This window comes from Leuciscus leuciscus, assembly GCF_965113295.1.
Source record: "Leuciscus leuciscus genome assembly, chromosome: 20".
NCBI classification, from domain to species: domain Eukaryota; kingdom Metazoa; phylum Chordata; class Actinopteri; order Cypriniformes; family Leuciscidae; genus Leuciscus; species Leuciscus leuciscus.
Window position 1 is genome coordinate 7,868,253 of NC_138744.1, and position 11,720 is coordinate 7,879,972.

At 36.6% G+C, this 11,720-nt stretch overlaps 1 protein-coding gene and 1 long non-coding RNA gene across 2 annotated transcripts in view; both read left to right on the forward strand.

Moving 5' to 3' along the window:
• Positions 1 to 1,966, forward strand: LOC309483695. Its single transcript, XR_014200627.1, has 2 exons — positions 1 to 348; positions 643 to 1,966. It is a non-coding gene; the product is annotated as an uncharacterized lncRNA (long non-coding RNA).
• Positions 1 to 9,443, forward strand: part of tgfbr2b (transforming growth factor beta receptor 2b) — a 28,107-nt gene extending 18,664 nt beyond the window's left edge. Inside the window, exons 5-7 of the mRNA XM_082149628.1 lie at positions 2,446 to 2,587; positions 6,635 to 6,762; positions 8,055 to 9,443. Coding sequence (XP_082005754.1) covers positions 2,446 to 2,587; positions 6,635 to 6,762; positions 8,055 to 8,243 — 459 coding nt within the window. The 3' untranslated portion in view covers positions 8,244 to 9,443. The remainder of the gene's footprint in view (positions 1 to 2,445; positions 2,588 to 6,634; positions 6,763 to 8,054) is intronic.
• Positions 9,444 to 11,720: the final 2,277 nt, after the last annotated feature.

Here is an 11,720-nt window from a genome sequence, read left to right on the forward strand (position 1 = left end):
CGATATTTCATATGGTGCATTCTGTCTATATTGAAGATATACGCTTCTGTTTTTAGCCATCAGTCATCATAATTTCAACTAAAAGGGATAGTTCACCCAAAAAGGAAAATTCTGTCATAATTTACTCGCCCTCAAGCCCTCCAAACCTGTATGAATTTCTTTCTTCTGCTGAACACAAAAGAAGATATTTTGAATAGGGCTGCATGATGTATCGTTTGCATGATTATCAGGTGATTTGCACATTTTTGCACGTGTTTTTAAGTCCCGTCAGTTCAAACATTCAAACGAGTTTAAAGCATTCAGGCGCAAGAAGACATGAAAGAGAGCTAAATTCTGAACTCGCAGTCTGTTATCTGTGCGTGCGCACAGAGCCTTGCAGACAGCACTTGAAGACTGAATTCTGTTCTCTTTCTTATCTTTTTGGGTGTGAACAGACACATTCATGCAAAATTATGTTACAATACCCGTCTCGCCGAGTATCCTCGTAAACAGTCGCTATGTCTTAAGTGAACGCAAACAATTGAGAAAGAAAACGGATGCGTATAGATCCGTGCATTAGGTCTTAAAGTGAAAGCATTCTATAAACCTGCTGCCATTTGAAATTAATGTTAATCAAACAACAAAAGAAAAAAGCTTTTGGAGCTTTAACAACAATTCGTTATACTTAATTTATACAGAGCAGACTTTGCAGTGTTATTTTACGTAATTCAATTTCTGTTAGACTTACCTGAAAAGCAAAGCACTGTTTGTTCTATTGTATTTAACTATATGCTTGTAATTGATTTATTTTCTATGCAGATTCATTCCCCTACTAAATCACCCCAATCATTCTAGAATGATTCATTCTTTCCAAATAGAGCCATTCAAGTCGTCTGGTGAAATTGTTTTCATATCGCAATATATAGCACTGAAAAACTAAATATTGCAATGTCAGTTTTTTCCAATATCGTGCTGCCCTAATTTTGAAGAATGTCTGTAACCAAACAGTTGATGTTTTTTTCCCCCATACTATGTAAGTCAGTGGGGCTCATTAACTCTTTGGTTACCCATATTCTTCAAAATATCTCTTTGTGTTCAGCAGAAGAAAGAAATTCATACAGTTTTGGAACAACTTGAAGGTGAGTAAATGATGAAAATTTAACTTTTGAGTGAACTATCCCTTTAAGATCCACCAATTTGTGAACAAACGAAAGAGAGGGAGAGATCAGCAATGAAAGAAATCTCGTCCATTCGCATGAATTGCGTAATAAATTCAGGCATCTTATTTATTTTTGCAATAAATTTAAAATATATTGTTGTTATTCTGACAGCAAATGACTATACATCAATGGTTTTATATTATAGCATTGTTTTTTTTTTATTTACGTCAGTTGCATTGTTTTATGGGATTGTAATCCCTTCATAAAAAAACATTTATGAAATAGTTTTTCCTCATTTTATCATATTTTTTGCTTAAATGTTACCCGTTTTAAATAATGAAGTCCATCATCTGAAGCAGCGTAACTTATATTTGATCAAACCCAGTGCAGCACTGGACAGCTCAGATTCACATGCTTTTATAGCTTTGAAAGTGCCAGGTAAAGCTGCCATGGTCTATACCTAAAATTGTGCAGATTTAAAGTGGCAGGGACGTCGTGTCATAACTTGCTGGGAAAGTCCCCTCAGGCGTTTCGCCATGTGCAGATGTGTATGTATGTATATGTGTGCCCTTTGTTCAAACAGTCTACTCCAATTTATGATTCACAGGCTAAAAATGAAAAGACAAAAGGCTCTGAGTGAATCAGTAATGAACGAGCTAACAATCGCCTGACTCTCAATACCTAGAGTGCTTTGATGTATGCCAACAATCTGCTAATCCCAGACAGTGACCCTAAACGCATTCAAAGGGAGTTTAGACTTCACTGCTGAGGTTGCATTTAATTTATCACGTTTTAGTTTTGTTGGTTCAATGGTGTGACCTTCTGTAGTTCTAAATTGAAGTTGAGTAATGAAGTGAGGTGTGCATGTTTTAAAGATAAAGAAATAAAAAAAGATTTTCAAAACAGTTTTCCAAACAAAAGCAATGAACTGTTAGATAAATGTATTATCTGAATGACGATATGGAAGGATTGAGTGAACTTGTCATTTAGATCAATGTTAATAAGGTAACACTTTATAATAAGGTCTCATTTATTAACATTATGTATTAATTAACATGAACTAGCAATGAACAATGCATTTGTTAAAGTATTCATTCATCCTTGTTAATGTTAGTTAATAAAATCCAGCTGTACATTGTTTGTTCATGTTAGTTAACAGTGCATTAACTAATGTTAGACTTGACTTGACATTATTGTAATAATTCGAATTATTGCTATTAAAAGTGCTGTGTTGTCATGACATTGATAGATATACAAAATCAAATTATTTACAGTATAATAAGTATTTTATGTATCTGATTCTCAGGTGGGTACAGCCAGGTACATGGCTCCAGAAGTGCTGGAATCAAGGATCAACCTTGAGAACATCGAGTCATTCAAGCAAACCGATGTCTATTCCATGGCCCTGGTACTGTGGGAGATCACGTCCAGGTGTAATGCCATCGGAGGTGAGTACACTACACAGCCAACTTCAAGATCTCACTTGGAAACATAGCTGTTATTTTGGCATTTCCCAAATCAATATGGTTAGTAAACTTGAGACAATGCTATTCTATTTCTATTCTGCCTGTAATTGTCCCTCAAGGAGAACAGGGATGAAAATAGGCTTGCTTTTTTATCTGATTCTGTCAGTGGCATTCAGTTGTTATTTTTCTACCATCATTGGACTATTGTTTCTGTACACTGCATGGAAAGCCCACTGCGGCCCACACTGTGTTTTGAGCGATTTGCAGCTTCCTGTTATTGAAGGAGTCGCTCTTTAACAAGAGCAGAGATGGTTCGGCATACTCACTCTGTTTGGGGAATGTAAGGAATGTGTGAAATGTCAAGTGCTTCCTAAGAACTTTCCCTTTTTTGGTCAGGTGGGAAGATTCTTGGCACACCCAGATATAGGCGTTAACAACAATATATAGCTGTCATTGACTATTTACGCTCTCATATGTATTAAAGACAACAGCAACATTTTTAAATAGTTATGGAAGTACATATAAACATGAATGTTTATGGAAATTTAAGAAGAATTAAGGATTTTGTTGTTGTGATCAGGGTTTTTCCTGCATTGAACATTTTTCAGTTGCTGCCCTGTGAAATTACGGCCCGCTGAAGTAAATTTAAGTATATTCATCTTTTTCTTTTTCTTTTTTTTGGTGCTTTTTTGCTAATTGCTAAATGCTTTTGCATTTGAAATGCCCAGGATGGAAGATTTTAATTCCAACTATGGTTCTATCATATTCGAGGGAAAATGGCTTTGATTGCCTTCAGATAATTTTACATTTTCTGTGTTTTGGTGTAAAAAAATAGCGGCGATAAATCTCTTTTGCTTTATTTTTTAGCACAAATGAAGTAAATACACTACCGTTCAACATTTTGGGATAGTATTTCTCTTTTTTTTTTTATTATTAAAATTAAGTTTTATTCTGCAGGGATGCATTAAATAAATCAAAATTGATAGTAAACAAAAGATTTATATTTCGAATAAATGCTGAGCTTTTGAACTTTCTATTTATAAAAAAAAAAAACTAAAGAAATGTATTGCAGATTCCAGTATTAAGCAGCACAACTGTTTTCAACACTGATAATAAGAAATGTTTCTTATGCACCAAATCAGCATATTAGAATGATTTCTGAAGGATCATGTGACACTGAAGACGGTAACGATGCTGAAAATTCAGCTTTGCCATCAAAGGAATAAATTCCAGTTTCAAATATATTACATTTCTATATCAAATATAGAAAACAGTTATTTTAAATTGTAATAATATTTCACAATGTTAATGTATTTCTTATCAATAAATGACCAAAAAAGAGACTTTAAAAAACATTTAAAAAATCTTACCGAAACCCAAACTTTTAACAGTAGTCAACATAAATGAATACCTTTTGTTAAACTTCTTAGAGTCATTTTGCTTCCTAACTAAATGTATCTTGTTTTTGAGCATGTTTAGATATTTTACTGGAAAACAAGACAAGAATATTGATATTGAACAGCTCTGGGAATATGAGTGACATGTATGAGTGTATTTGCATGCGTATATTGTTTCTCACACTGTCCCTGTGCCTGAAGAGTTGTGTTACCCACATGCCCCGGCATGCCCTCTCTGTGGTTGACGGGTTGCAGGAGTCCTCATGTCATGCTGCTTGAAGCTTATCTGAAGAGCTGGAGGTGTTCATTCCAGACTGTCTCATTCCAGCCTGTGCTGAGGGGGGTAGAGACAGACATCCCAGGGTCTGTCTCTCGAAGCCCTTGCTGTTTTTTTATTTTGCTCCTGTTACCACGTTCCGGTGAATGCAATGTTAAAAACCTGGGATCACCTGCAAAAAGGGGGAAAAGAACCGTTTTCGGTTGTGTGTGGGTGATGGTGAAATGGAAAGCTGTGGCCGCGTTGTCCTGCTTCTGCGGCTCAGTGTGTATGCTAGTAAGTCCTGAATTAGCACGGGGTGCGGCCTGGTTTAGAGTAGAAGAGCAAACTTGAGACACTGCCAGTCAAGGAGAACTCCCTCCCTTCCGCAGAGAAAGAGAGGAAAACAAGAAGTAAATGGAGGACAGCAGCTGGCTAGCAGGTGGCAGAACCCCATGCAGGGTGGCCATCCATCAGTATAGGTCTCAGATTCACCGCCTCCGCGCCTCTGACTGACTCAAGCTTCTTCACAGGCACGCAGAAGAGTCAAGGGTGTTGTGTGCTCATGATCCACCCTAAAACTGCCTGACTGAAGCCTGAAAAAATCCTCCGGCAACATTGCTCTCTAAGCAACTCTTAAATAGGTCAAAGTCTTTAAGCAGGAATCTTACCTCCTGTCTGCCCCGATCGACTGTCTAACTCACTGTGGTTAATGGATGTTTTATTTAATGAAAATAAGGCCTCTTTTTATTTTTTCTAAACTGTCAGTGTATGAAATCTTGCATATATATAGTGTAATTTCCATTTATTCCATGGAATAAAACAACAATGTTAATTTCACAGTTGATGCATTTTAATTTCACAGAATGATAATCAGAATTACTGTTTGTTTGGAAATTATATTTACCTTAAGGAATCATTTGTAATTTACCATATATTTTTTCAACATCACATCTCAAATTTATCAAGCTGCTCTTCAATGACTCTCTATGTCTTGGACAAAAAGCAAAAGTAAATGATAAAGGCATGATTAAAAGTTTCCAAGAGAGTCTTACTGTGTGGCCTTATAATATAAGAAAAAGAAAAAAGCTTTTAATTTGAATACAAATCAGCCCTTGGGACATAAAAGCGCTCAAGAATGAAGAAACACCCTTAAACTGTTTTTTTTTCTTTCTTGCACTCTTTCCCAGACTCGGATAGGCAGGTCTGTGGAGGTAGCAGACGGTTAATCTAAAGGGGAAACTGTAGTACTAAAAGCATTTCCCTGGATAGCGCTAGCTGGGCCCGGGGTGGGAGGCCTCAGCCGGCAGGACATCTGTTCCCAAAACCACGGCATTCCTCATTTAGCGAGTGCATTTGTGGAGCCTGGCCTCTTGAGCAAAGCAAAACGTATAGAAAAGGAGACGGAGACCCAAAAAAGAAAGACGCTAGGTGACCTTAATTTTGCAGAAAGCCTCATCTACAGATTGCATGCATGCTGAATACCGATTTTGTCAGTTTTACCACCGCCCGGTCAGAGCCACACGCAGGGCACAGAGGACAGCAGAAATAGCACCGCAGGGGTGGGAGTATTTTGTTTAAGAGCTGAAACAGGGGAAATCCACTTGTCAAAAACAGGATGCGTTCGCTTGTGGAGTCAGCTTCTCCGCAGGGTCCCAATCGCAGTCCTCCACTTCCTGTCCCAGGCTGCATGCTGGCCTAGCCCCTTCCTGTGGGCCCAGAGTGCTGGGCAAGAACCACAGAGCACGCTCTCCAATCAAGAGCAAGCCGCTCCAAAGTAAACGTACTCATCAACCGTAATTTGCTGTAATGGATTTTATATTGGCCAAGAAGAGGACAATAACCGCTGTTTTATGGGAGGTTTTGGTGTTTCTTGCAGATTTTTTAGCACCCCATGTTTGTGTGTGTTATCTATAGCTGGCTCTGGTCAAGTACTTGGCTATGGAGGCTGAAGACGGATATATGATTGGGCCTCTGCAGCTGGAAGTTTCGCAATGTCTGGAAAATGTGTTTTTGGAGCTCGCTGGCACAGTCTAGTGATTTAGCCTCGTATTTCACCAATTTGTTTTCATGAACAAAACAAATGACCCACAAAATCAGCATTGTTAATTGTTGGCATTCTGATGGAGGAACTGATTTTGTTTCATTTTTCTCTAGTTGCCGCATTTTGAGTTTAGGTTTTTCAGTACTGGATAGAATAACCGGATGCATATGGAACATGCTTTTCCACCCTCCATCAGGGCTTGCTTCCAACCTCAGTACTTCTCACGTCCTAACTTCTTCTGAAATGCTCTCCGAGAATGATTCTTCATGCTGTCATAAGGGGATGTATCATATGTCTGATAATCTGATTGTCTTGTGTGTTTTTATTCACAGAGGTTAAGGATTACGAACCTCCATTTGGCTCTAAAGTCCGAGAGCACCCCTGTGTGGAGAGCATGAAAGACAATGTGCTACGAGACCGGGGCAGGCCAGAGATCCCCAACAGCTGGATGAAACACCAGGTAAAAGAGCATAGGGTTGTATTTTGATCTCAGAACATGGTAAGAGACAGCATATTAGCCCAGAGACAACTTTTTTTGAGAGGTTTTTGAAGGCGTACAATTGTCCTGTGAAAAATTGCTTTTAGTTTTAGTAATTTTGACTCCGTTCAAAAGATTGGGGTAAGTCCGTTTTTTTTTTTTTTTTTTTACGAAATGAATACTTTTATTCAGCAAGGATGCATTGAATTGATCAAAAGATACATTAAATACATTTATAATGTTACAGAACATTTCTTTTGAACTTGTTCTTTTGAACTTTCTATTAATCAATTCAAAAAAAAATAAAAAAATTCTATGAACCTTTTCTATGAAAATATTATGCAGTACAACTGTTTTCAACATTGATAAGAAATGAGCAACAAATCAGTAAATTAGAATGATTTCTAAAGGATCATGTGACGCTGAAGACTGGAGAAATGAGAAAAAAATTCTGCTTTGCCATCAAATGAATAAATCACATTTTAAAATGTATTTAAGTAGAAAATATTTATTTAAAATTCTAGTAATATTTCACAATGTTACTGTTTTTACTTTATTTTTGATCAAATAAATGCATCCTTGATGAGTATAAGAAATACTGACCCCAAAACTTTTGAATGGTAGTATACATACATTTTTACACAAACTTTTGTTAGATTTCCCTGAAAACAAGGCTTATATTATCTCATTTTGCTTCCCACTTTAATGAGTCTTGTTTTAAGTATGTTTAGATATTTTTTACCTGAAAACAAAATACTGAGTAATGGGCAATTCACACATAATGTGGTTTTCCATTCCACTGCGCTACTTTTCCATTGTTTTTCAATGTAAACACGCTAGATGGATGCGTTTGACCGTTGCACTCGCGTCTTGTGCTTGACGTGCCATTCTAAAAACGTGGCGCTCAAGTTAAAATAAGTTCAACTTTAAAAAAAAAAATGTAACCACAAAAATGTGTTCTGTGTGAATGGCAATTTTGTGCTTGACTGTCCCCTAACTTTTGAATGGTTGTGTATACTGACAAAAAGTGGGATTTAAAGAGAAAAAACACCAGGGATGTAGAGTTTAGTTCCCAAGTTGAACCAAAACATGTTAATTAGCTCAACTACTATAGCTATAGTTGATTCGATGAGTAAAATACTTGTAGTTGAGTAAAATCTTTGTATATGACTTGAAAAAATATTGATTGAATTTAAAGGGCATATTTATCAAAAGACAAAAACGGACTAAAATAAAGGAAAATACATTCACAAACACTTGTGTTTTGTCTCCAGGGAGTGGCTACAGTCTGCGCCACCATCAACGAGTGCTGGGACCACGATCCCGAGGCCCGACTCACGGCACAGTGTGTGGCCGAGCGCTTCAACGACATGGACGACGACCTAGACAAGTTGTCCACATGCAGCAGCTCCGAGGAGAAGATTCCTGAAGATTGCTCTGTGAGCGTGAGCGATGACAAATGAGAGAAACTCTCTCTCTCTCTCTCGCTCTCTGCAAAAACTGAATGTTTGGATCCTTCCAATGAGATGGAGTGAACGAATATGGCCTTTTCATTAAGCTTTGTTTCATAGCCAAAGATTTCATGCACTTTATCAGATTATGCATAGCTCACACTGAGGAAGGTCAGGCTACCGCGCGAGAGGAGCTGGACAGACGCTGGGTTTCTCCTCTGACAGCTGACCAAGAGCCAAATGTAATCAGGAAAATGTTTTGCCTCGACACTAAAGATTCATAGGAGATTGTAAGACTTTTTACAGATCATTTCAGGAATTTCTGGATTTATGGAAGAATGTGTTGGGTGAGAGATTTGTGTTTGTGTGCATGAGTGTGTTAGAATACTAGCGTGTGTGTGTGTGTGTGTGTATGTTTGGTGCATTTACCGAGAAGTGTATTGTGCTTGTTAGCCAAAGAAAAAAGTATGTTGTAAATACTGCTTTTCAACATAAAAAAACCCTACACTATTGAGAGAGCCAAAAAAGGGAAGATTATGCTGCACGTAGGACTGGGCGGTATATCGCGTTTGTGCGATATATCAATATATTTTTATAAACTATATAGGATGAGGCAATACTGTTTATATCTATATACAGTATTGTGATATTATGGGCGCATCTGAAAAATGGACAGTACACAGCCCAATTTAGCCTAAACATGAGACTCATAGATATAGGTAACGCGTATTGTTGTCCCAAGTGGCTTGTCCCGTCAGGTGCTTTGACAGATACTGATACAGATGCATTTGAAGTGTTGTTTTCCTCAGTGCAAATCTTACATTTCACAATATTCTCCATCTGTAAATGTTAGAAGGTCATGCATTGTGCTGTCAGGAGTGGACAAGCCTGATGCAAACTAGTCTCCACTAAACTTCACAGACTTCAGTGAACGAGCGGTGCCGTGCGCCTAACAGACGCAAATACAGAGATATATACACTATTTCGTCACTCAGCCAAAAAATACAGGTATGATTTTTTTAGACATATCGCCCAGCCCTACACATACCAAAAAAAATTTGTTAAACGAACAGTATTTTGAAATCACAAAATGCCTCGTATGTTCACGTATCCTGGATATTAAATTGTGCCTCTCTTTTACTACTTTTTATGTAATATATTGTAAATCTTTGATGATTAAAATACATTTATGTACAGTATTGACACTAAAAATGGCTCACATTTTTTCATTTTGTTTGAATACAGCCTGTGTGTAGTATTCTTTGAATTATTAGTTGGATCTATTAGGTCCACTATCAGCCTGGGAAATTCGTGAAGGTTCCTTTCATCTGGGTGATGATTGACAGACAGATATTACCTGTATAACGCCGCTGGTTACAACAATGTTTTCAGTTAGTCTTAATTAAGATTCCATTAACCAGTTGTCACGCATGCCCACTAGTTCAGTGTTGTGGGAAACAAAGCTCTTTAATGGAAATCAGTTGTCAAATATTCCTCGCAGCACTGACACCTGCATTTCTGTACATAGGCTCCAGGGTTTCTACGAGAACACCTAAATCAAGAAGCTGTTGTGTGAAAATATCTTTTACAACAGTAGCAAGTAAAACTGGATTTTTGTCATTTTCAAAAGAAAATCCAAAACCCACTGCTGTTGTTGCTATAGGTCATTTTTTAAGCATTGTTAGAGTATTATTTATATGTAATAGTGTTAATAAATATTTTGAATATGCTTTTATTTTTATAAGCTCAGTTTTCTATTTGTTTTTAGCTTAACTTTTTGTCATTTTTATGTACTTTTGTCATTTTTATCATTTTTTAAAATATTTTTATTTAGCTTTATCAAATTTCAGCTTTAGTTTTAGTATACGTAAAGGTTATTTTATTTCAGTTAGTTAACAAGGAAACATTTAATTGTTTAAATTTAACGTATTGCTTTTTTATTTTAATATTTATATATTATTTCAATAAAAAAAAATAGTTTAACAATAACAACATGCTGATTTACCCTATTTTTCTCATTTACGGTAGTATCTTTGCCATTATCAAACACAAGTCAGACTTTAAAAACATTAACATTTTAATAACACTGTAAATGTAATTGTAATTTTTAAATGCAATTTTTTATCGTACTGTACATTATAATGTTGCTGCCACTGGTAGCATTTAAAATGATTGATTTAGTGTTGTATTTTTTATTTATTTGAATAGTACAGAATTGTAATATCTGTTATTTATGGGTTATCGGCATGAAACTCGTGTTGTACTTTCAATTTATTCAGACAACATGCCTATAGAAGCCTACTATAGCCAATATCATTTTAATAAAGTTTCATGTTAACATCAAATAACAAAAAATATATTTTTTAAATTATTAACAGGTTATTTAACGTCAGTCCAACGCTATTCATCATTCTATGGATTTAAAATGATTCTCTATCAAAGCTGGGGCAGACGACTGTCTAACTGAGTGAAATAATCTTCCTCTTTGACTCTCTATTGTGGCGTGAGGCTGTTTGAGTTGAGCTTTCACGCTGGAGTCAGTGTAGCGGTTTATCTGGGCTTTGTTTGGGAGTGAGAGTTTTGAAATTCATGACCGGGAACTGCCGTGACCATAATGAGAGAGAAAACGAAGACTGCCGAGTCCCTCAGACGAGTCATTTTTATCCCCGGCAGTCGAACACACCCCTGTTCCTCTCACCATCCCTCTTTTCCCTATGTCTATTGTTTCTTTACTATTTTAGGAGGGGAGGGGGGGATAACCAGACAGGGGAATAAACCAGAATATGTGGGGCTGAAGGCCTATAAATATCTCTCTGTGGCACTGATCTCAAAATAGGATTTATGGGCCCGTCCTGAGTCTTGGCATTTGTTGTCGTTGTGGTGTTCTAGAGAGAGCAGAGCTGACCAGAGGAAACCGTAGTGCATTCTTTTCTGTCGTGGAGGGCTGGAGTAAACAGTTTAGTCTCTAGTCTCCATTTTCAGATGTCTGTAAATAGCTTGAATACTAAAATGTATAAATATATGCTAAAAGAAAAGATTTACGAGACCTCAAATATGCGCCTGTGAAAGAGACTTCTCGTGAAGTGAGGAATTCATCAGTGCATATACGTTTTCGTAGCCTGTATACAACAACTTAATTGGGCACAGTTAGATTCATTATACATACTATCTTTCATTGTTTAGTTAATCGTCAATCCTAAATTACCCAAAACAAAAATTAATGAATTTAAGTGGCACCACTTTACTCACAAACTAGCTGTGATCCGTTTAGCCTGCAGGCTCTAATTAAAATAGCAGTCATATTTAAATTAAAATAGTTTTAGAGACATTATATTTTTAATTAAATTTTTTTTTTAAAACACAAAAGCTTATTTGTAACCTATGTGAAGTAGTCTTAGTATACACTACTTTCAACGTTTGAGGTTGGTTTAGAAAAAAATTATGAAGTCTCACCAAGGCTACATTTATTTGATCAAAAACTATTGTGAA